This window comes from Zalophus californianus, chromosome 13 (genome assembly GCF_009762305.2).
Source record: "Zalophus californianus isolate mZalCal1 chromosome 13, mZalCal1.pri.v2, whole genome shotgun sequence".
In the NCBI taxonomy this organism is placed as follows: domain Eukaryota; kingdom Metazoa; phylum Chordata; class Mammalia; order Carnivora; family Otariidae; genus Zalophus; species Zalophus californianus.
In genome coordinates this window covers 83,455,865-83,482,487 of record NC_045607.1, presented here as the reverse complement: position 1 = coordinate 83,482,487, position 26,623 = coordinate 83,455,865, and the positions used below count along the sequence as shown (strand labels likewise).

The 26,623-nt window shown below is 44.2% G+C and overlaps 1 protein-coding gene and 1 pseudogene across 5 annotated transcripts in view; one reads left to right on the top strand and one right to left on the bottom strand.

Moving 5' to 3' along the window:
* The window catches only part of APBA1 (amyloid beta precursor protein binding family A member 1), a 214,227-nt gene that overhangs the window by 5,338 nt on the left and 182,266 nt on the right, over window positions 1-26,623 (bottom strand). For all 5 annotated transcript variants that reach the window (XM_027615657.2, XM_027615658.2, XM_027615660.2 and 2 more), the window contains one exon: window positions 1,366-1,485. In XM_027615657.2, coding sequence (XP_027471458.1) covers window positions 1,366-1,485 — 120 coding nt within the window. The remainder of the gene's footprint in view (window positions 1-1,365; window positions 1,486-26,623) is intronic.
* Window positions 9,663-9,972, top strand: LOC113934504 (annotated as a pseudogene).

Genomic DNA, 26,623 nt, shown 5'->3' with positions numbered 1-26,623 from the left:
CCCCGTGGCCCTGGGGGTGCCCTGGGGTCAAACACTCCGTGGGCGCTTCCCACACTTCAGACAAAACTGAGGGACCTGCTGCTGTTGTCCAACAACCCTTTGTATCTGAACAACTTCTAAAATTATTTGAATATGAACAAAGCGAACAAGGAAAATGAGCAGATAAAAACAGACATCTGGCCCAAACCATGAGGAGGAACCCTGGCTCCCCAGCCTAGGACAAGGCCACTGGGGTACAAAGAACAGATGAAGGGGCTGGATGTTTCCACGCCACCTGCGAACCTCAATGGTATTTCTAAACCTCAAAACATACTCGGAATAAAATTTGAATAACCTGCCACTCTTAATTGCAACTTAAGGGGGAAAAGAATAGGGTTCTTCAACCTGGAAAGATGGAGGCAAAACAGAAGGAGGGCATATCCAAAACCTAAAAGTAAAGAAGGTCACAGACAGAACGGGACTATCATCAAAGCCCAGACCTCCTGTTGAGTCCAGAACAAGACAAACCAGGACAAAAGGGAATAGTACTGAGTACGGAGTTTCGGCTTGGGATGAAGAAAAAGTTCTGGAAAGAACTAGTGGTGGTGGTTATACCACTGTGAATGAATGTACTTCATGCTACAGAACTATATGCTTAAAAATCGTTTCCATGGGCGCCTGGGTGGCTCAGTTGGTTAAGCAACTGCCTTCGGCTCAGGTCATGATCCTGGAGTCCCGGGATCGAGTCCTGCATCAGGCTCCCTGCTCAGCGGGGAGTCTGCTTCTCCCTCTAACCCTCCCCCCCTCATGTACTCTCTCTCTCAAAATAAATAAATCTTAAAAAAAAAAATCGTTTCCATGGTAAACTTAGCACTCTGTGTATTTCACCACAATAAAGAAATAAAGGAAGTATTGTTTCAAGGCAGACATCCAAGTGATGAAAATACTCTTTAGCCCTACAGTGCTATTTCAGGTTACAAAGGCAAGGCGGAGGCCATTCATGCGCCACAGGTCCAGGGGCGCCCCACCGGGCGGTGCCTGGAATCACCGGGGAGCCCACCCAGCCCCCGCGCTGCACACCCAGGGCCGGAGGGGGAAGAAGCGCTTGGAGGCACGTCCCAGCGCCACCCTGCACCGTCACCGAGAGACTCAGGGCCCTGACTGCGGCTAGCGCCTTTTTCTTCTCCTGTGGAAGGCACAGAATTCTCTGCTCGAAGGGGATCTGCCCACGGAGGAAGCAGGGTGGCCCTCCCCCAGCCAGCCCTCTCCTTGCTGGATTCATTTGGGGACCTGCCTGGCTTTAAAAAAATAAAAATGTAAAACCAAACACTGTGCCAGAATTCTATGTAGCCAGACTTCTGGGAGGAAGTGTGGAGCCGTACTTACGATTCCGTTCTGGACACTGAAACCCAGCTGGTAGCGCAGGTCCGGTCTCCTGATCAACACGGTGGTCACTGGCGGACACCTCACGATGTTCAGCTTCACCCGGGGCTGGTTCTTCAGGCCCTGAAACGTGATTGGGGCACGGTGGAGATGGCAGCCAGCGAGGGAGGCAGAAGATATCAAAGCTGACAGCACCCAAGGCAAAAGGAACCTCAAGGGGTTTTCTTCTCTTATTCTGGGGACTCGTGAAGCAGCCCCGCACACAGGCTGACGGTGCCCGGGCAGGGACAACCCACTGCTAGATGAACCAACTCAGGCTCCGAAGAGGTGATGTACCTCTTGGACCTGTGGCCAGTGTGCTCCGAGAGCGTGGGGAGCCTGGTGGGGTGGGAGTGATGGCTGGTGGGGGAGCTGCGGGGCCTGATGACCAGTCGGCCACCACCGTGTCTGCACCATGTGTGAGCACCCCACCGTCACCGTCCATCACACTCTGTCCCGATGATGAAACCAGCCGAACTACCTGTCACTGAGCATGGACTCTTGCCACCCATAGGAGCCTCAGTCTCCTTGACAAACTGCAGTTATAACTATGTCCATTTTACAGAAGAAAAAACAGGCTCAGACATACTCAGCAACGCACACCGGCAGCGGGATCCAACCCCACACCTGTTGTTTTCAAACGCAAGCATTTTCACTGACACCACGATCCCCCATATAGACAACGGGAGGGTGTGTATCATTCACAAGGAGTAAGGTTTGCTCAACAAAGCAGCTACAGAGATAATCAGAACAAACTTGTGCCACCATGTTGTGCCACTGCTCCTCCAGCAGGGACCCAACAAGCGGCAGAGCCGGGGAGACTCCCCTTCCTCCCCCGGGAGGAGCGGCGCGGGAGCGCACCGCAGGGATCTGCTGGGTTTGGAGACTCCACACGGGGTCGGGTGCCAGAGATAGAAACGCTCAGTCACAGGCCGGGTGAGCACGGAGTGTGGCCGGAGACCGGGGAGACAGGAGTGATTGACTGCTTTTCTCTGGAGCGCACTGAGGAGCGGGGCCCTGAGTTCTTGGCTCCTCCGGGTGGAGATTGGGAGGCCGCCATTTTCACTCTCATCCTCCAAAGCTGTACCAAAAGCTTGCAGGGAACAAAAGCTCCCGAGAGCAAACCGGAGATTACTTAGCCCAGACACACAAGGGTGGGGCAATTCCACCTCCAGCAAAGACATTTGGGAACCATGGCCACAGGCCCCTCCCCCAGAAGATCAGCACGAACAGCCAGCAAGCCAAGACCAAGTTCATCCACCAAGGAGAACGGAGAACTCCAGCGCTAGGGGAATACTGCACATAGAATTCATGGCTTTTTTATCATGATTCCTTAGTCTTTCAAAGTTAATTTTTTAAATTTTTATTTTCTTTTCCTTTTCCCCTTTTTCAAACATCTTAGCAACTCCTTTTAAAAAAATCTTTCTTGGGGCGCCTGGGTGGCTCAGCCAGTTAAGGGACTGCCTTCGACTCAGGTCATGATCCCAGGGTCCTGGGATTGAGCCCCGCATCGGGCTCCCTGCTCAGCAGAAAGTCGGCTTCTCCCTTTCCCTCTGCCTGCCCCTCTGCCTACCTGTGCTCTCTGCCTCTCTGTTAAATAAATACATAAAAAATATCTTTAAAAAAAATCTTTCTTAATTTTCATTTTTAGAGTCATATTCTATCCCTTCATTGTAGTTAACCTTATTTTGTGTGTGTGTGTGTGTGTGTGTATATGTTTTTCTCTCTTTAAAATTTTGGGATACAGTTTCTTCTAACAGAACAAAATATACCCTAAATCTCTAGTGTATGGCTTTGTTCTAGTCTCCTGCCTGATCACATTCTCTATCCCCCCTCCTTTTTTTGAAATTATCTTTTTTCTTTTTTCAACCAACTTCTCATCAATTCCTTTTATAAAATCTTTTATAATTTTCATCTTTATACTCATATTCCAACCCTTAATCATATTTACCCTTATTTTTGTACATACATAAGTTCTTCTTTCTTTAAAATTTTGGGAGGCAGCTGCTTCTAAAAGACCAAAATACGCCCAAAATCTAGTGTGTGGCTCTCATCTATTCACCAGCCTGAACATATTCTTTTTTTTTTTTTCTTTCCCTCTTTTGCCCCTGGTTTCAGGTCTCTTCTGATATGTTTAGTGTACATTTTTCTGGAGTTGTTGTTATCCTTTTAACATTTTATTCTCTCATTCATCTACTCTCTGGACAAAATGGCAAGACAGAAAAACTCACCTAAAAAAAAAAAAAAAGAAACAAAACCAAGAGGCAGTACTGACTGCCAGGGACCTAATCAATACGGACATTCGTAAGATGTCAGAACTAGCGTTTAGAATGATGACTATAAAGATACTTGCTGGGCTTGAAAAAAGCATGGAAGATACTAGAGAATCCCTTTCTGGAGAAATAAAAGAACTTAAATCTAACCAAGTCAAAATCAAAAAGGCTATTAATGAGGGGCAATAAAAAATGGAGGCTCTAACTGCTAGGATAAATGAGGCAGAAGAGAGAATTTGTGATATAGAAGACCAAATGACGGAGACTAAAGAAGCTGAGAAAAAAGAGAGATAAACAACTACTGGATCATGAGGGCAGAATTTGAGGGATAAGTGATACCACAAGACAAGTGGTATCTTCTGGGATCCCAGAAGAAAAAGAAAGGCGGGGGAGAAGGTATACTGGAGCAAATTATAGCAGAGCGCTTGCCAAATTTGGGGAAGGAAACAGGCATCAAAATCCAGGAGGCAGAGAGAACCCCCCTCAAAATCAATAAAAATAGGTCAACATCCGACATCTAACAGTAAAACTTACGAGTCTCAGAGACAAAGAGAAAATCCTGAAAGCAGCTCGGGACAAGAGGTCTGTAACCTACAATGGTAGAAACATTAGATTGGCAGCACATCTATCCACAGGCACCTGGTAGGCCAGAAAGGACTGGCATGATATATTCAGAGCCCTAAATGAGAAAAATATGTAGCCAAGAATACTATATCCAGCTAAGCTGTCACTGAAACTAGCAGGAGAGATAAAGGGCTTCCAGGACAAAAAAAAAACTAAAAGAATTTGCAAACACCAAAGCAGCCCTACAAGAAAGATTGAAAGGGGTCCTCTAAGCAAAGACAGAACCTAAAAGTAACACAGACCAGAAAGGAATAGAGACAATATACAGTAATAGTCACCTTACAGGTGATACAATGGCACCAAATTCATCTCTTTCAATAGTTACCCTGAATGTAAATGGGCTAAATGCCCCAATCAAAGGACACAGGGTATCAGATTGGATAAAAAAATAAGACCCTTTGATATGCTGCCTGCAAGAGACTCATTTTAGACCCAAAGACACCTCCAGATTGAAAGTGAGGGGGTGGAAAACCATTTACCATGCTAATGGACACCAAAAGAAAGCTGGGGTGGCAATCCTTATATCAGACAAATTAGATTTTAAACCAAAGACTATAATAAGAGATGAGGAAGGACACTATATCCTACTTAAAGGGTCTATCCAACAAGAAGATCTAACAATTATAACTATCTATGCCCCTAACATGGGAGCAGCCAATTATATAAGGCAATTAATAACAAAAGAAACACATTGACAACAATACAATAATAGTGGGGGACTTTAAAACCCCCTCACTGAAATGGACAGATCATCTAAGCAAAAGATCACCAAGGAAATAAAGGCTTTAAATGACACACTGGACCAAATGGACTTCACAGATATATTCAGAACGTTCCATCCCAAAGCCACAGAATACACATTCCTCTCTAGTACCGATAGAACATTCTCCAGAATAGATCACATCCTAGGTCACAAATCAGGTCTCAACCAGCACCAAAAGATTGGGATCATTCGCTGCATATTTTCGGTCCACAATGCTCTGAAACAAACTCAATCACAAGAGGAAAGTCGGAAAGAACTCAAATACATGGAGGCTAAAGAGCATCCTACTAAAGAATGAATGGGTCAACCAGGAAATTAAAGAATTAAAAAAATTCATGGAAACAAATGAAAATGAAAACACAACTGTTCAAAACCTTTGGGATGCAGCAAAGGCAGTCCTGAAAGGAAAGTATATAGCAATACAAGCCTTTCTCAAGAAATAAGAAAGGTCTCAAATACACAACCTAATCCTACACCTAAAGGAGCTGGAGAAAGAAGAGCAAATAAAGCCTACGCCCAGCAGGAGAAGTGAAATAATAAAGATCAGAGCAGAAATCAATGAAGTAGAAACCAAAAGAACAGTAGAACAGATCAACAAAACTAGTAGCTGGTTCTTTGAAAGAATTAACAAGATTGATAAACCGCTGGCCAGACTTATCAAAAAGAAAAGAGAAACGACCCAAATAAATAAAATCATGAATGAAAGAGGAGAGATCACAACCAACACCAAAGAAATACAAACAATTATAAGAACATATTATGAGCAACTATACGCCAGCAAATTAGACAATCTGGAAGAAATGGATGCATTCCAGAGATGTATAAACTACCAAAATGAACCAGGAAGAAACAGAAAACCTGAACAGACCGATAACCACTAAGGAAATTGAAGCAGTAATCAAAAATCTCCCAACAAACAAGAGCCCAGGGCCAGATGGCTTCCCAGGGGAGTTTTACCAAACATTTTTTTTTTTAAGATTTTTTAAAAAAGACTTTTGAATTTATTTATTTGACACAGAGAGAGATAGCGAGAGCAGGAGCACAAGCAGGGTGAGTGGGAGAGGGAGAAGCAGGCTTCCTGCCAAGCAGGGAGCCTGATGCGGGGCTCGATTCCAGGAACCTGGGATCATGACCTGAGCCGAAGGCAGATGCCTAACGACTGAGCCACCCAGGTGCCCCTCTATCAAACATTTAACAAAGAATTAATACTTATTCTTCTGAAATTGTTCCAAAAAGTAGAAATGTAAAGAAAACTTCCAAACTCATTTATGAGGTTGACATTACCTTGATCCCAAAACCAGACAAAGACCCCATCAAAAAGGAGAACTACAGGCCAGTATCCCTGATGAACATGGTTGCAAAAATTCTCACCAAAATACTAGCCAATAGGATCCAATGGTACATTAAAAGGATTATTCACCATGACCAAGTGGGATTTATTCCTGGGCTGCAAGGTTGGTTCAACATCCACAAATCAATGTGATACAATATGTTAATAAAGGAAAGAACAAGAACCATGGGATCCTCTCAAAGATGCAGAAAAAACATTTGACAAAGTATAGCATCCTTTCTTGATTAAAACTCTTCAGAGTGTAGCGATAGAGAGTACAAACCTCAATATCATAAAAGCCATCTATGAAAAACCCACAGCGAATATTATTCTCAATGGGGAAAAGCTGAGATCTTTTCCCCTAAGGTCAGGAACATGACAGTGATGTCCACTATCACCACTGCTATTCAACACAGTCCTAGAAATCCTAGCCTCAGCAATCAGACAACAGAAAGAAATAAAAGGCATCCAAATCGGCAAAGAAGATGTCATACTCTCACTCTTTGCAGGTGATATGATACTTTATGTGGAAAACCCAAAAGACTCCACCCCAAAACTGCTAGAACTCATACAGGAATTCAGTAAAGTGGCAGGATATAAAATCAATGCACAGAAATCAGTGGCATTCCTATACACCACCAACAAGACAGAAGAGAGACAAATCAAGGAGTCGATCCCATTCACAATTGCACCCAAAACCATAAGATACCTAAGAATAAATCTAACCAAAGAGGCAGAGAATCTGCAGTCAGAAAACTATAGAATACTCGGGGGGAGAGGAAAAGATGTCAGATAAGTAGGGGACCCTATTCCAACCGGTCCCCCGAATTGAGCTGGATATCTACCAGACCACTCTGAACACCCATGAAATCAGCCTGAGATGTAAGAAGATATATCTGGATCTCTACAAACAGAATATCACAGGCAGTTGGTTTAAAGGTATAAAGCGGGGAGCTGTGATTCCGCTGGCAGATATTGGAGGATAAACGGAAGGGGGAGGGAGCCGTGTGGATCCTGCACCGCCAGTGAGTGATAGCCTCCCGAGCTGGGGACCAGGCACAGACTGGCAGACTGGTGGAGGCGGGGAATGGACTTTAGGGCAGCCCCCCGGATGGAAACCCGGAGCAGCAGGGCCACGCATGCAAACTGGGGGCGGCTGGCGGTTTTAGAAGCACAAAGGGCAGAGACGTGCCCTGACTGGGAGGCGAGGACTGGGAGCCCAGGTGAGGGGCACACAACCCAGGACGCTGTGCCCTGGAGAGCTCACTGAAGAACAGACTGTGATCTCTCTGTTCTGAGGCAGAGGATTGGAAATCGTCTCTTCTGTTCTGACTCTCAGCAGAGATGCGGAAAGTCGCCAGAGAACAAAAGCCCCCCCAAACCGGTTTTCACTGAGCCCATCCCCCCCACAGGGGGCAGGACAACTCTGCCCAAACAGGGTTGCCTGAGTAACAGCGTGGCAGACCCCTCCCCCAGAAGACAGGCTGGGAGAACAAGAGGCCGACAACCCTAAGGTCCCTATAAAACAGGTGCATCTTGCTTGGGTTGTGGTCAATAATTTGGACTCTATACATTCCCTCAACCACCCCTCAACAGAATGACTAGGAGGAGGAACCCCCAAAACAGGAAAGACCGAGACTGTGACTTCTGCCACAGATTTACAAATGGATACAGATATAACCAAGATGTCAGAAATGGAATTCAGGGTAGCACTTGTGAAGACAATAGCTAAAATGGAGAAATCGATTAATGGCAACATAGAGTCTCTAAGGGCAGAAATGAAAGCTGAACTGGCAGAACTTAAAAATGCTATCAATGAGATCCAATCTAATCTAGACACTCTAACAGCCAGGGTAAATGAGGCAGAAGAACGAATTAGTGATCTAGAAGACCAATTGATAGAAAAGAAGGGTAAAGAGGAGGCCAGGGAGAAACAGCTCAAAATCCACAAAAACAGAATCAGAGAAATAAGTGACACCATGAAACGGTCCAATGTCAGAATTACTGGGATTCCTGAGGGGGTAGAGAGAGAGAGAGGACTAGAAGATATATCTGAGCAAATCATAGCTGAGAACTTCCCTAATCTGGGGAATGAAACAAATATTTGTGTCTTAGAGGCAGAGAGGAACCCTCCCAAGATCAAGGAAAACAGGCCAACGCCCCAGCATGTAATTGTAAATCTCACAAATCTTAAAACCAAGGAAACCATCTTAAGGGCAATTAGGGGGAAGAGATTCCTTACATACAGAGGGAAGAACATCAGAATAACATCAGACCTGTCCACAGACACCTGGCAAGCCAGAAAGGCTGGCAAGACATATTCAGGGTACTAAACGAGAAGAACATGCAGCCAAGAATATTTTATCTGGCAAGGCTGTCATTGAGAATGGATGGAGAGATGCAGAGCGTCCAAGAACAGCAGACGCTGAAAGAGTATATGACCATTAAGCTGGTCCTGCAAGAAATATTAAGGGGGGTTCTATAAAAGGAGAAAGACCCCAAGAGGGATAAGAAACAAAGACCTCACAGGCAACATCATGACAATCAATTCATATCTTTCAATAATCACTCTCAAGATGAACGGCCTAAATGCTCCCATAAAATGGCACAGGGTTGCAGATTGGATAAAAAGGACCCATCCATATACTGTCTACAAGAGACTCATTTTGAACCTAAAGATACATCCAGACTGAAACTGAAGGGATGCAGATCCATCTTCCATACCAACGGACATAAAAAGAAAGCTGGGGTAGCAATTCTTATACCAGACAAATTAGTATTTAAGCTGAAGACTGTAGTCAGAGACACAGAAGGACACTATATCATTCTTAAAGGGTCTATCGAACAAGAAGATCTAACAATTGTAAATATCTATGCCCTCAACATGGGAGCAGCCATCTACATAAGCCAACTGTAAACCAAAATAAAGAGTCATATTGATAATAACACGTTAATTGTAGGAGACCTCAATACTCCACTCTCAGCAATAGAAAGATCATCTAAGCAGAATATCAACAAAGAAACAAGAGCTTTGAATGATACACTGGACCAGATGGACCTCATAGATATATACAGAACATTCCACCCTAAAACAACAGAATACTCATTCTTCTTGAGCACACACAGAACTTTTTCCAGAATAGACCACATACTGGGTCACAAATCAGGTCTCAACTGATACCAAAAGATTGAGATTATTCCCTGCATCTTCTCAGACAATAATGCTTTAAAACTGGAACTCACTTTCTGTGCCGATAGCGCTCTTGCAAACATGGTGAACATTCCTAAAACCCGCTGGACTTTCTGCAAGAAGTGTGGCAAGCACCAGCTCCACAAAGTGACAAGGTACAAGAAGGGCAAAGATTCTCTTTATGCCCAGGGAAAGCGGCGTTATGACAGGAAGCAGAGTGGCTATGGTGGGCAGACTAAGCCGATTTTCTGGAAAATCTACAAAGAAGATTGTGCTGAGGCTTGAATGTGTTGAGCCCAACTGCAGATCTAAGAGAATGCTGGCTATTAAGAGATGCAAGCATTTTGAACTGGGAGGAGATAAGAGAAAGGGCCAGGTGATCCAGTTCTAAGCTTCATATTTTGTTTATATTAGGAAGACAATAAAATCATGAGGTTATGTTCACTTCAAAAAAAATAAAATAAAATAAAACTGGAACTCAATCACAAGAAAAAATGTGGCAGAAATTCAAACACTTGGAAGCTAAAGACCACTCTGCTCAAGAATGTTTGGGTCAACCAGGAAATCAAAGAAGAACTTAAACAATTCATGGAAACCAATGAGATTGAAAACACATTGGTCTAAAACCTATGGGATACCGCAAAGGCGGGCCTAAGGGGGAAATACATAGCCATCCAAGCCCCACTCAAAAAACAGGAAAATCCCACATTCACCAACTAACTTTACACCTTAAAGAGCTAGAGAAAAAGCAACAAATGATGCCTAGGCCACACATTAAAAGAAAAATAATTAAGATTAGAGCAGAGCTCAATGAACTAGAAACCAGAAACACAGTAGACCAGATCAATGAAACTAGAAGCTGATTCTTTGAAAGAATAAGATCGATAAACCACTGGCCAGACTTATCCAAAAGAGAAAGGATGCAAATAAATAAAATTATGAATGAAATGGGGGAGAGATCACAACTAACACCAAGGACATAGAAACAATTATTAGAAATTATTATCAACAACTATATGCCAATAAATTAAGCAACCTGGAAGAAATGGATGCATTCCTGGAAACCTATAAACTACCAAGACCGAAACAGGAAGAAACTGACAACCTGAATGAATAGGCCAATAACCAGTAACAAGATTGAAGGAGTGATGAAAAACCTCCCAAAAAACAAGAGTCCAGGGCCTGATGGATTCCCTGGGGAATTTACCAAACATTCAAAGACGAAATAATACCAATCTCCTGAAGGTGCTTCAAAAAATAGAAACAGAAGAAAAGTTTCCAGACTCATTCTATGAGGCCAGCATTACCTTAATCCCCAAACCAGGCAAAGACCCCATCAAAAAGGAGAATTTCAGGCCGATATCCCTGATGATTATGGATTCCAAAATCCTCAACAAAATCCTAGCTAATAAGATCCAACAACACGTTAAAAGGATCATCCACCACGACTAAGTGGGATTTATCCCCAGGATGGAAGGGTGGTTCAACATTTGCAATCAATGTGATAGAACACATTAATAAGAGAGAGAAGAAACACATGGTCCTCTCAGTTGATGCAGAAAAAGCATTTGACAAAATACAGCATCCTTTCCTGATTAAAACTCATCAGAGTATAGGGATAGAGGGAACATTCCTCAACTTCATAAAATCCATCTATGAAAAACCCACAGCGAATATCATCCTCAATGGGGAAAAGATGAGAGCCTTTCCCTTAAGGTCAGGAACACGTCAAGGATGCCCACTCTCACCACTATTGTTCAACATAGTACTAGAAGTCCTAGCAACAGCATTCAGACAACAAAAAGAAATAAAAGATATTCAAACTGGCAAAGAAGAAGTCAACTCCCTCTCTTTGCAGATGACATACTTTATGTGGAAAACTCAAAAGACTCCACCCCCAAATTACTAGAACTCATACGGCAATTCAGTAATGTGGCAGGATACAAAATCAATGCACAGAAATCAGTTGCTTTCTTATACACTGACAATACAACTGCAGAAAGAGAAATTAGAGAATCGATTCCATTTACAATAGCACCAAAAACCGTAAGAGACCTCGGAATAAACCTAACCAAAGAGATAAAGGATCTATACTCTAGGAACTACGGAACACTCATGAAAGAAACTGAAGAAGACACAAAAAGATGGAAAAACATTCCATGCTCATGGATCGGAAGAATAAACATTGTTAAAATGTCTGTGCTACCCAGAGCAATCTATACCTTCAACGCCATCCCAATCAAAATTCCTATGACATTTCTCAAAGTGCTGGAACAAACAATCCTAAAATTTGTATGGAATCAGAAAACACCCCAAACTGCCAAGGAAATGTTGAAAAAGAAAAACAAAGCTGGGGGCATCACGTTGCCCTATTTCAAGCTATATTACAAAGCAGTGATCACCAAGACATCATGGTACTGGCAAAAAAACCAATGGAACAGAATAGAGAGAGAGAGCCCAGATGCAGACCTTCAACTCTATGGTCAAATAATATTCGACAAAGCAGGAAAAAAATATGCAATGGAAAAAAGACAGTCTCTTCAATAAATGTTGCTGGGAAAATTGGACAGCTATATACAGGAGAATGAAACTCGACCATTCTCTAACACCATGCACAAAGATAAACTCAGAATGGATTAAAGACCTCAATGTGAGACAGGAATCCATCAAAATCCTAGACATCGGCCAAAGCAACTTCTTTCAAGATACATCTCCAAAGGCTAGTGAAGCAAGAGCAAAAATGAACTATTGGGACTTCATCAAGACAAAAAGCTTTTGCACAGCAAAGGAAACAGTCAACAAAACAAAGAGGCAACCAACAGAATGGGAGAAGATATTTGCAAATGACAGCAGATAAAGGGCTAATATCCAAAATCTATAAAGAACTTATCAAACTCAACACCCAAAGAACAGATAATCCAATCAGGAAATGGGCAGAAGACACGAACAGACATTTCTGCAAAGAAGACATCCCAATGACCAACAGACACAGGAAAAAGTGCTCAACATCACTCGGCATTAGGGAAATACAAATCAAAACCTCAATGAGATATCACCTCACACCAGTCAGAATGGCTAAAATTAACAAGTCAGGAAACGGCAGATGTTGGCGGGGATGTGGAGAAAGGGGAACCCTCCTACACTGTTGGTGGGAATGCAAGCTGGTGCAGTCACTCTGGAAAACAATATGGAGGTTCCTCAAAAAGTTGAAAATAGAGCTACCCTATGACCTTGCAATTTCACTACTGGATATTTACCCCAAAGATACAAATGTAGGGATCCGAAGGGGTACGTGCACCCCAATGTTTATAGCAGCAATGTCCACAATAGCCAAACTGTGGAAAGAGCCAACATATCCATCAACAGATGAATGGGTAAAGAAGATGTGGTGTGTGTATATATATATATATATATATATATATATACACACACACACACATAATGGACTATTATGCAGCCATCAAAAAACCCCACAAAATCTTGCCATTTGCAACAACGTGGATGGAACTAGAGGGTATTATGCTAAGCGAAATAAGTCAATCAGAGAAAGACAAGTATTATATGATCTTACTGATATGAGGCATTTGAGAAACAAGACAGAGGACCATAGGGGAAGGGAGGGAAAAATGAAACAAGATAAAACTGGAGAGGGAGACAAATCATAAGAGAATCTTAATCTCAGTAAACAAACTGAGGGTTGCTGGAGTGGTGGGGGGGTGGGAGGGATGGGGTGGCTGGGTGATAGACATTGGGGAGGGTATGTGCTATGGTGAGCGCTGTGAATTGTGTAAGACTGATGAATCACAGACCTGTACCTCTGAAACATATTGTATTATTTAACACATTATATACGTGTGTGTGTGTGTGTGTGTATATATATTTATATATATATATATATATATAAAAGAAAATACTAGGAAGGGAAAAATGAAGGGGGTCAATCGGAGGGGGAGACGAACCATGACAGACTATGGACTCTGAGAAACAAACAAGGTTTCAGAGGGGTTGGGGGTAGGGGGGAATGGGTTAGCCCAGTGATGGGTATTAAGGAGGGCACATATCACATGGAGCACTGGGTGTTAAACAAAAACAATGAATCATGGAACACTACATCAAAAACTAATGATGTAATATATGGTGACTAACATAATAAAAAAAAACTTGTGCCACCGAATCTTTCATTTTGGCCGTGCACGGGGCCCTGTTTTCGGCTGACTTTCCTACCTGGTGAGAGCCCAGGGCTCCTGCCCTCTGAGTCTCCCACTGCCCTTGGTGGACAGCAGCTGGTCCTCTCGATGTGTGAGTTTTGATGGGGCCCAGTTTAACTTCCCACCTCCAGCATCTCTGCCCCTCTCCTCCGTGTTCTGAACTGCTCGGTTTTCTGCAGGATCGGAGCCTCCCAGTGGCTGCAGTTTGGCTAAGGATGACTTGGGGTGCATGCGCAGGGAGCCCTCACCAGCCATGCTCTGGGAAACTTCTCTGGTTCACGAAGTGATGACGTCACAGTGGAGCAGCAGATGAGCCGAAGCAGCTCTCCTGGGCAGAGTCCACGGGGGAGCCAGCCTTCCGCACGCAGGGCCCACTGTCAACACCCACGGCAGGGGGCGGGGGTCACAGGGCCTGCACTCACGCTGTGTTTCTGCCTCAGAAGCAGAGAGGCCTCGACTCTCTGCCCCCCACTTCCTCCACCTCGGGCTCCTTACAGCCCCAACAGGCGGTGGGTGACACCCTGAGGTCAGGTGGTCACCTTGCAGTTCTAGTTCTGACCTCACTGCTTCCCACGCTTCTTTTCCTCAGCGTATTTGCCAACAATACCACGTCTCGACTGTTATGCTTAAAAACACCCATTTCTACAATGAGAAAGAGGCTTCTTCTGGGGGGTGGTACTCAGATATTAATGCACGTACAGTTGACCCTTGAAGAACGCAGGGGTCAGGGGCACCGAAAGCACCCCCCTGCAGTGCAGTCAAAAATTCACGTAGGGGGCGGAGCAAGATGGCGGAGGAGTAGGAGACCTAGATTTTGTCTGGTCTCAGGAATTCAGCTGAATAGGGATCAAACCATTCTGAACACCTACGAACTCAACAGGAGATCGAACAGGAGAGTAGCAACAACTCTCTGAACAGAGAAGCGACCACTTACTGGAAGGTAGGGCGTGCGGAGAAGTGAATCCGAGGCGATATTCGGGAGGATAGACGGCGGGGGAGGGGCCTCCGCCGGCCGCTTCTGGCAAGTGCTAGAGCCGCGGAGCACAAAATCGGACCTTTTAAAAGTTCGCTCGGTGGAGGGACGTCGCTGCAGTGGCTAAGCGGGGGGTGGAATCCTCCCGGGACAGTGTGGTCTCAGGACCCTTGGGGTCACAGAGAGACAGGGGGTGCCTGAGTGTGGCAGAGCTCCCAGGTATCAGAGCAGGGAAGCCGGCTGCAGAGACGGAGCAGAGTCGCGGGCTCTCAGCTCTGGGTTGCCACAAACTGTGATCTGCGGCCCAGTCGGGGCACGGCTCCCCCAGCAGGGACCCAACAAGCAGCAGATCCGGGGAGACTCCCCTTCCTTCCCGGGGAGGAGCGGTGCGGGAACGCACTGCAGGGATCTGCTGGGTTTGGAGACTCCGAGCGGGGTCGGGTGCCAGAGATAGCAACGCTCGGTCACAGGCCGGGTGAGCACGGAGTGCGGCCAGAGACCGGGGACACGGGAGTGACTGCTTTTCTCTGGGGGCGCACTGAGGAGTGGGGCCCCGAGTTCTCGGCTCCTCCGGGCGGAGACTGGGAGGCCGCCATTTTCGCCCTGGTCCTCCAAAGCTGTACCGAGAGCTTGCAGGGAACAAAAGCTCCTGAGAGCAAACTGGAGCAGCTTCCTTAGCCCGGACCGACAAGGGCGGGGCAATTCCGCCTCCGGCAAAGACATTTGGAAACCACAGCAACAGGCCCCTCCCCCAGAAGATCAGCACAAACAGCCAGCAAGCCAAGACCAAGTTGATCGATCAAGGAGAATAGGAGAACTCCAGCGCTAGGGGAATACTGCACATAGATTCATGGCTTCTTTTTTTTTTTTTTTTTTTTTACCATGATTCATTATTTCATCAAAGTTAATTTTTGTTGACTTTTTTTTATTTTTCTTTTTCCCTTTTTCAACCAACATCTTATAAATGCCTTTTTTTAAAAAAAAAACATTTTTTATTTTTTTTTCATTTTTAGAGTCATATTTTATCCCTTCATAGTAGTTATCCTTGTTTTTGGCATATATATATAAGTTGTTCTCTCTTTAAAATTTTGAGGTACAGTTTCTTCTAACAGATCAAAATATACCCTAAACCACTAGTGTATGGCTTTGTTCTAGTCTCCTGCCTGATCACATTCTCTCCCTTTTTCCTTTTTTTTTTTCCTTAAATCTTCTTTCTTTTTTCAAACAACTTATCTTACCAAGTCCTTTTATAAAACCTTTTATAATTTTCATCTTTACAGTCATCTTCCATCCCTTCATTGTATCAACCCTTATTTTGTACATATATGTCTTTCTTCCTTTAAAATTTTATGAGGCACTTTTTTCTAACAGACCAAAATACGCCCAAAATCTAGTGTGTGGCACTGATCTATACACTAGCCTGATCATATTTGATCATATTCTGCCTTTTTTGAATTGTTTTGTTTTTGTTTTTATCTTTTTTTCTTTTTTTTTTCTTTTTCTCTTTCTTTCTTCTTTCTTTCCCTTTCCTTTCCCCTGGTTTCAGGTCTTTTCTGATTTGTATACAGTATATTTGCTGGGGACGTTGTAAACCTGTTAGCCTTTTGTTCTCTCATTCATCTATTCTCCTCTGGACAAAATGACAAGACGAAAGAAATCACCTCAGCAAAACGAAGAAGAGGTAGTACTGTCTGCCAGGGACCTACTCAATACGGACATTAGTACGATGTCAGACCTAGAGTTCAGAATCATGACTTTAAAGATACTAGCTGGGCTTGAAAAAAGCGTGGAAGTTATTAGAGAAACCCTTTCTGGAGAAATAAAAGAACTAAAATCTAACCAAATCGAAATCAAAAAGGCTATTGATGAGGTGCAATCAAAAATGGGGGCACTGAATGCTAGGATAAATGAGGCAGAAGAGAGAATCAGCGATATAGAAGACCAAATGATGGAAAATAAAGAGGCTGAGAAAAAGAGAGAGAAACAACTACAGGATCACGAGGGCAGAATTCGAGAGATAAGCGATACGATAAGACGAAACAACATTAGAATAATTGGGATCCCAGAAGAAGAAGAGAGAGAGAGAGGGGCAGAAGGTATATTGGAGCAAATTATAGCAGAGAACTTCCCTAATGTGAGGAAGGAAACAGGCATCAAAATCCAGGAGGCACAGAGAACCCCTCTCAAAATCAATAAAAATAGGTCAACACCCCGACATCTAATAGTAAAACTTACGAGTCTCAGAGACAAAGAGAAAATCCTGAAAGCAGCTCGGGAGAAGAGATATGTAACCTACAATGGTAGAAACATTAGATTGGCAACAGACCTATCCACAGAGACCTGGCAGGCCAGAAAGGACTGGCAAGATATCTTCAGAGCACTAAACGAGAAAAATATGCAGCCAAGAATACTATATCCAGCTAGGCTATCATTGAAAATAGAAGGAGAGATAAAAAGCTTCCAGAACAAACAAAAACTAAAGGAATTTGCAAACACGAAACCAGCCCTCCAAGAAATATTGAGAGGGGTCCTCTAAGCAAAGAGAGAACCTAAAAGCAGCAAAGAGCAGAAACGAACACAGACAACAGACAGTTAACAGTCACCTTACAGGTAATACAATGGCACTAAATTCATACCTTTCAATAGTTACCCTGAATGTAAATGGGCTCAATGCCCCAATCAAAAGACACAGGCTATCAGATTGGATTAAAAAACAAGACCCATCCATATGCTGTCTGCAAGAGACTCATTTTACACCCAAAGACACCCCCAGATTGAAAGTGAGGGGGTGGAAAACCATTTACCATGCTAATGGACACCAAAAGAAAGCTGGGGTGGCAATCCTTATATCAGACAAACTAGATTTTAAAACAAAGACTGTAATAAGAGATGAGGAAGGACACTATATCCTACTTAAAGGGTCTATCCAACAAGAAGATCTAACAATTGTAAATATCTATGCCCCTAACATGGGAGCAGCCAATTACATAAGGCAATTAATAACAAAAGCAAAGAAACACATTGACAACAATACAATAATAGTGGGGGACTTTAACACCCCCCTGACTGAAATGGACAGATCATCTAAGCAAAAGATCAACAAGGAAATAAAGACTTTAAATGACACACTGGACCAAATGGACTTCACAGACATATTCAGAACATTCCATCCCAAAGCAACGGAATACACATTCTTCTCTAGTGCCCATGGAACATTCTCCAGAATTGATCACATCCTAGGTCACAAAATCAGGTCTCAACCGGTACCAAAAGATTGGGATCATTCCCTGCATATTTTCAGACCACAATGCTTTGAAACTAGAACTCAACCACAAGAGGAAAGTTGGAAAGAACTCAAATACATGGAGGCTAAAGAGCATCCTACTAAAGAATGAATGGGTCAACCAAGAAATTAAAGAAGAATTAAAAAAATTCATGGAAACCAATGAAAATGAAAACACAACTGTTCAAAATCTTTGGGATACAGCAAAGGCAGTCCTGAGAGGAAAGTATATAGCAATACAAGCCTTTCTCAAGAAACAAGAAAGGTCTCAAATACACAACCTAACCCTACACCTAAAGGAGCTGGAGAAAGAACAACAAAGAAAGCCTAAACCCAGCAGGAGAAGAGAAATCATAAAGATCAGAGCAGAAATCAATGAACTAGAAACCAAAAGAACAGTAGAACAGATCAACGAAACTAGGAGCTGGTTCTTTGAAAGAATTAACAAGATTGATAAACCCCTGGCCAGACTTATCAAAAAGAAAAGAGAAATGACCCAAATCAACAAAATCATGAATGAAAGAGGAGAGATCACAAGCAACACCAAAGAAATACAAACAATTATAAGAACATATTATGAGCAACTCTATGCCAGCAAATTAGATAACCTGGAAGAAATGGGTGCATTCCTAGAGAAGTATCAACTACCAAAATTGAACCAGGAAGAAATAGAAAACCTGAACAGACCTATAAGCACTAAGGAAATTGAAACAGTCATAAAAAATCTCCCAAGAAACAAAAGCCCAGGGCCAGATGGCTTCCCAGGGGAATTCTATCAGACATTTCAAGAAGAATTAATACCTATTCTCCTGAAACTGTTCCAAAAAATAGAAATGGAAGGGAAACTTCCAAACTCATTTTATGAGGCCAGCATTACCTTGATCCCAAAACCAGACAAAGACCCCATCAAAAAAGAGAATTACAGACCAATATCCTTGATGAACATGGATGCAAAAATTCTCACGAAAATACTAGCCAATAGGATCCAACAGTACATTAAAAGGATTATTCACCACGACCAAGTGGGATTTATCCCTGGGCTGCAAGGCTGGTTCAACATCCGCAAATCAATCAACGTGATACAATACATTAACAAAAGAAAGAACAAGAATCATATGATCCTCTCAATAGATGCAGAAAAAGCATTTGACAAAGTACAACATCCTTTCTTGATCAAAACTCTTCAGAGTATAGGGATAGAGGGTACATACCTCAATGTCATAAAAGCCATCTACGAAAAACCTACAGCGAATATCATTCTCAATGGGGAAAGGCTGAGAGCTTTTCCCCTAAGGTCAGGAACGCGGCAGGGATGTCCACTCTCACCACTGCTATTCAACATAGTATTAGAAGTCCTAGCCACAGCAATCAGACAACAAAAAGAAATCAAAGGCATCCAAATCGGCAAAGAGGAAGTCAAACTCTCACTCTTTGCAGATGATATGATACTGTATGTGGAAAACCCAAAAGACTCCACCCCAAAACTGCTAGAACTCATACAGGAATTCAGTAAAGTAGCAGGATATAAAATCAATGCACAGAAATCAGTGGCATTCCTATACACCAACAACAAGACAGAAGAGAGACAAATCAAGGAGTCGATCCCATTTACAATTGCACCCAAAACCATTAGATACCTAGGAATAAATCTAACCAAAGAGGCAAAGGATCTGTACTCAGAAAACTATAAAATACTCAGGAAAGAAATTGAAGAAGACACAAAGAAATGGAAAAACGTTCCATGCTCATGGATTGGGAGAATCAACATTGTGAAGATGTCAATGCTACCTAGAGCAATCTACACATTCAATGCAATCCCCATCAAAATACCATCCACTTTTTTCAAAGAAATGGAACAAATAATCCTAAAATTTGTATGGAACCAGAAGAGACCCAGAATAGCCAGAGGAATACTGAAAAAGAAAAGCAAAGCTGGCGGCATCACAATTCCGGACTTCCAGCTCTATTACAAAGCTGTCATCATCAAGACAGTATGGTACTGGCACAAAAACAGACACATAGATCAATGGAACAGAATAGAGAGCCCAGAAATGGACCCTCAACTCTATGGTCAACTTATTTTTGACAAAGCAGGAAAGAATGTCCAATGGCAAAAAGACAGTCTCTTCAACAAATGGTGTTGGGAAAATTGGACAGCCACATGCAGAAGAATGAAACTGGACCATTTCCTTACACCACACACAAAAATAGACTCCAAATGGTTGAAAGACCTAAACGTGAGACAGGAGTCCATCCAAATCCTAAAGGAGAACACAGGTAGCAACCTTTTCGACCTTAGCCGCAGCAACTTCTTCCTAGAAACATCGCCAAAGGCACGGGAAGCCAGGGCAAAAATGAACTATTGGGATTTCATCAAGATAAAAAGCTTCTGCACAGCAAAAGAAACAGTCCACAAAACCAAAAGACAACCGACAGAATGGGAGAAAATATTTGCAAATGACATATCAGATAAAGGGCTAGTATCCAAAATCTATAAAGAACTTATCAAACTCAACACCCAAAGAACAAATAATCCAATCAAGAAATGGGCAGAAGACATGAACAGACATTTCTCCAAAGAAGACATCCAAATGGCCAACAGGCACATGAAAAAGTGCTCAACATCGCTTGGCATCAGGGAAATCCAAATGAAAACCTCAATGAGATACCACCTCACACCCGTCAGAATGGCTAAAATTAACAAGTCAGGGAACGACAGATGTTGGCGGGGATGTGGAGAAAGGGGAACCCTCCTACACTGTTGGTGGGAATGCAAGCTGGTGCAACCCCTCTGGAAAACAGTATGGAGGTTCCTCAAACAGTTGAAATTAGAGCTACCGTTCGATCCAGCAATTGCACTACTGGGTATTTACCACAAAGATACAAATGTAGGGACCCGAAGGGGTACGTGTACCCCAATGTTTATAGCAGCAATGTCCACCATAGCCAAGCTGTGGAAAGAGCCAAGATGCCCATCGACAGATGAATGGATAAAGAAGATGTGGTATATATACACAATGGAATATTATGCAGCCATCAAAAGGAATGAGATCTTGCCATTTGCAACGACGTGGATGGAACTGGAGGGTGTTATGCTGAGTGAAATAAGTCAATCAGAGAAAGACATGTATCACATGACCTCACTGATATGAGGAATTCTTAATCTCAGGAAACAAACTGAGTGTTACTGGAGTGGTCGGGGGTGGGAGGGATGGGGTGGCTGGGTGATAGATATTGGGGAGGGTATGTGCTACGGTGAGCGCTGTGAATTGTGCAAGACTGTTGAATCACAGATATGTACTTCTGAAACAAATAACGCAACATATTTTAAGAAAAAAGAAAAAGAAGAAGATAATAGAAGAGGAAGAAAAGGGGAGTATGTCAGAGGGGGAGACGAACCATGAGAGATGATGGACTCTGAAAAACAAACTGAGGGTTCTAGAGGGGAGGGGGGTAGGGGGATGGGTTAGCCTGGTGATGGGTATTGAGGAGGGCACGTTCTGCATGGAGCACTGGGTGTTATGAACAAACAATGAATCATGGAACACTGCACCAAAAACTAATGATGTAATATATGGTGATTAACATAACAATAAAAAATTAAAAAAAAAAATTCACGTATATGATAAAGTTAACTGGTAACAGCCTCACTGATAACCTGAACAGTTAACACAGACTTTGTGTATGGATTCTACACTGTGTTCTTAAGTCAGCTAGAGAGAACAAAGGTTATTAGGAAAATCACAGGGAAGAGAAAATACAGGTATGGTTCTGTGTTGGACTTTTTGAAAAACACCTGTGATAAATGAGCCTGTGCTGTTCACGGGGCCCTGGCATTTCTCTCTCCCTTGAGTGCCTCCTCTCTCTCAGTTGCTGACTAGTAAGTATTTGTCACCTGCAATGTGTCCAGGCAGGCATCAGGCACTGGGAGGCGGGGCTGCGGATGCCCGCGGGGCAACCTGAGGGTTGAGCCCTGTCACCTCTCCCTCCCCAGTCACACACTTGGAGACCAGGAATTTGTGGGAAACCAGAGGGAAATATGCCAAAGAAACCAGCACAGTAGTGAGACTCACAGCCTTGGACAAAGCCACCAGCTTAGAATGTTTACACCTATTAACCACTGGGGTTATGCAGGTAGGTTTTGTGAGGCACTGGGAAGCCTTCAGAGCACCCTGAAAAGCCAGAGAATGACTCGATTTTCTCAATTACCTAAAAAAAAATGTTCACATCGCTCTGGTGGGTTCGTTTTGTGCATGTGTGTGAATTGATTTAAGAGCCCTGATTTGTCCCTTAGTGAATGAGTTTCTAGATTGGGGAAATGGGCTGCAAGATGAGGCTTAAAGAGACGGCCATTTGGAATAGCCAGACCGTGCATTTGCTCTGCCGTTCCTAATCAATGCTTCAAGGTGGGGCCCATTAAGTGGGATTTCTGAGCTGCCATTTTATCGGAGGTGCCAATTACACAAGTGGTCATTCGGTCCCCATGACAGCATTTGAACGGTGTAGCAGATTAAGAAATATTGTGGGAGAGGAAGGGGAGGAAAGGGGGGAAGGGAGGGGGGAGAAGTCACAAAGGTCTTTATAGTAACAGGAAAGCCAGACCATGATGATCCTGTGGAAGTTAGGGGAAGCAGTGCTCTAGTTTAGGAAAGAAAAAAAAAAAATCAGGAGGGCAGGACCATGGAGCAAATGAACAGGCCAACGGCTAAGATGCTTCGCCTACCAATACTTATGCCTTAGGAATTGTGACAGGAGAAATAAGTGCTAGGGAAGAAAGCAATTAAAATGATTCAGTGCCTATAACTCTATTCTAGAAATGTGTTCTATTTACATGGTTTACACCCTCGTTTCTCAAGCTGTGTTGGAAGCCTGGTGATGTCATCACCTGTGAGCGTGTGGACAAGGAAGCCCACGGTGGACCTGTGGAATCCATCATTCAACAACGACCCCAGGTGTTTCAAGCCCAAATTTTCAAAGCAGCGATTTATCAGAATGAGAGGGGCTTGCTACATTCATCGCAAGGTGCGTCGGCACGGCACTGAAATGTGTGATGCTCCCAGGAGCCCTGAGGAAGCCCAGAACATTCCCCGGCACTGGCTCACAGTCCCGGCTGGGGAGGGAGGCAAAAAAGAGGTATGTTGTCTAGGGAATTTTAAACCACGATCACAACCCGCTGAAAGCCTTCAGTGGGTGCTGGCAATTCTAGCCGAAATCAGTGATCAAATTCTCCTCCCAGCCAGGGTGGGCCAGTCCCATGGCTGCACCTGACAGAGCAGCACATCCCAGGGCACCAAGGCTGTGGGGCTGTGTCCTAGCGGGGAACGCGGGCCCTGTCCTCCTCTGCTGAGGGCGGCCACGGAGGCCCTGCTTGTCTTGCTCTGCATCTTCAGCAGTGAGATCTCTTTCATCACCATGTGGCCGTTTAATCCTCTGATTACAGACAGACTCCACCTAGAGACATCAAAGATCAGCTCCCGGCACAAACAAACTGCTTCCCGTTCAGAAATCGCTTAGATGGTGCTCTGACAGCTCGCAGAGCGAGCTTCGTGTCCACCTTGATGTGTGGTCCAGCGAAGAGGAGTCCTCGTGTGGTCTCTGGGCCTGGCACTGCCTTTGTGGTCTCAGCCTCCTGCCTCTGGTCTGCGTCCTTGGACCTGGATGCACTTGTCCTCTGGGGAAACCCAGGCAGGTCATATGCAAACCAGGTGCCCACGACAGAGGGGGCTGGCTGCTGTGGGGAGGGAGGGAGGTGACAGAGGTGGCTGGGGCTGCCTAGCAGGTGCATACTGGTAGCACCCTGCGCCTCCTCCCATGAAACGCTGTAGCACCCCTCCTCCCTAGCTGGCTTGACCTAAACTGTCTCCAGACATTGCCAAGCATCTCCTGGAGAAGGGGGTGCAAGATCCCTGGGCTGAGAACCACTTCTTGTCGCCCCAGCAAGACCAAGGTCCTGGGCGCAGACTCTATCTACTGTGGGTCTGGTTCCTACGGCCCCTCTCTGGTTCTGTCACGCATGCACTGTGTTTACTAAGTGACCTGCTCGCTGTATGAAAAGGCATCCGTGAACCTTGGCCCATGTGACTCAGTTGCAAAACGTGAGTGCATCCTGTGTCCCCACCCAGCCCCCGGCCCCTGGCCTCTCCACATTACACAGCACCAGATCAGCCTCCCCTGGCCCACTTGTCTCTGCCGCCTGCAAAGCCAGCCCACTGCCCATGAGTCCAAGCAGAAACTCCCGAAGGCCACTTTCCTTTCTGTTATCCACCTCCCTATGTGTTACTCCTTCCAAGCCCACCTTAAAAATCAGAGAAAATGGGGGGAGGAGCAAGATGGTGGAGGAGTAGGAGACCTAAATTTCATCTGGTCCCAGGAATTCAACTAAATACCAAACCATTCTGAACACCTACGAACTCAACAGGAGATTGAAGAAAAGAATAGCAGCAACTCTCTGAACAGAAAAGCGACCACTTACTGGAAGGTAGGACGTGCGGAGAAGTGAATCCGAGGCGATATTCGGGAGGACAGACGGCGGGGGAGGGGGCCTCCGTCGGCCGCTTCCGGCAAGTGCTAGAGCCGCGGAGCACAAAATCGGACCTTTTAGAAGTCGGCTCCGCGGAGGGACGGCGCTCCAGTGGCTAAGCGGGGGGTGGAACCCTCGCGGGACAGTGTGGTCTCAGGACCCTCGGGGTCACAGAAAGGCCGGGGGTGCCTGAGTGCGGCAGAGCTCCCAGGGATCGGAGCGGGGAAGCCGGCTGCAGAGACGGAGCCCAGGCGCGGGCTCTCAGCTCGGGGTGGCCATAAACTGTGATCCGTGGCCCAGTCGGGCCACTGCCCCTCCAGCAGGGACCCAACAAGCAGCAGATCCGGGGAGACTCCCCTTCCTCCCCTGGGGGGAGCGGCGCGGGAGCGCACCGCAGGGATCTGCTGGGTTTGGAGACTCCACACGGGGTCGGGTGCCAGACATAGAAACGCTCTATCACAGGCCGGGTGAGCACGGAGTGTGGCCGGAGACCGGGGAGACGATAGTGACTGCTTTTCTCTGGGGGCGCACTGAGGAGCGGGGCCCCGAGTTCTTGGCTCCTCCAGGGTGGAGAATGGAAGGCCTCCATTTTCACTCTGGTCCTCCAAAGCTGTACCGAGAGCTTGCAGGGAACAAGAGCTCCCGAGAGCAAACCGGAGCAGATTACTTAGCCCGGACCGACAAGGGCGGGTCAATTCCGCCTCCAGCAAAGACATTTGGGAACCACGGCAACAGGCCCCTCCCACAGAAGATCAGCACGAACATCCAGCCAAGACCAAGTTTACCGATCAATGAGAAAGGCAGAACTTCAGCGCTAGGGGAATACTGCACATAGAATTCATGGCTTTTTTACATGATTCCTTCGTCTTTCAAAGTTAATTTTTTAAATTTCCTTTTTTTTTCAATTTTTCTTTTTCCCTTTTTCAATGAACACCAATCCCTTTTTTAAAAATCCTTTTTATTTTTCATTTTTAGAGTGATATTCTATCCCTTCAGGGTAGTTAACCTTAATTTTGGTAAATATATAAGTTGTTCACTCTTTAAAATTTTGGATACAGTTTCTTCTAACAGACCAAAATATACCCTAAATCTCTAGTGTATGGCTTTGTTCTAGTCTCTTGCCTGATCACATTCTCTGCCCCCTTTTTTAAAAATTTCTCTTCTTTCTTTTTTCAACCAACTTCTTATCAATTCCTTTTATAAAATCTTTTATAATTTTCATCTTTACAGTCATATTCCATCCCTTCATCATATTTACCCTTATTTCTGTACATACATAAGCTTTTCCTTAAAATTTTGGGAGACAGCTTCTTCAAACAAACCAAAATACACCCAAAATCTAGCATGTGGCACTGATCTATGCACCAGCCTGATCATATTTGATACTCTTTTTTTTTTATCTTTTTCTTTTTTTTCCCCTTTCTTTCCCCCCGATTTCAGATCTCTTCTGATTTCTTCAGCGTATATTTTTCTGGGATTGTTGTTACCCTGTTAGCATTTTGTCCTCTCATTCATCTATATTCTTCTTGGGACAAAATGGCAAGAAGGAAAAAAAATCACCTCAAAAAAAAAACACGAGGCAGTACCGACTGCCAGGTATCTAATCAATACGGACATTACTAAGTTGTCGGAACTAGAGTTCAGAATGATGATTATAAAGATACTCGCTGGGCTTGAAAAAAGCATGGAAGATATTAGAGAAACCCTTTCTGGAGAAATAAAAGAACTAAAAATCTAACCAAGTCGAAATCAAAAAGGCTATTAATGAGATGCAATAAAAAATGGAGGCTCTAACTGCTAGGATAAATGAGGCAGAAGAGAAAATTAGTGATATAGAACACCAAATGATGGAAAATAAAGAAGCTGAGAAAAAGAGAGATAAACAACTACTGGATCATGAGGGCAGAATTTGAGGGATAAGTGATACCATAAGACAAAACAATATTAGAATAATTGGGATTCCAGAAAAAGAAGAAAGAGAGAGAGGAGCAGAAGGTATATTGGAGCAAATTATAGCAGAGAACTTCTCTAATCTGGGGAAGGAAACAGGCATCAAAA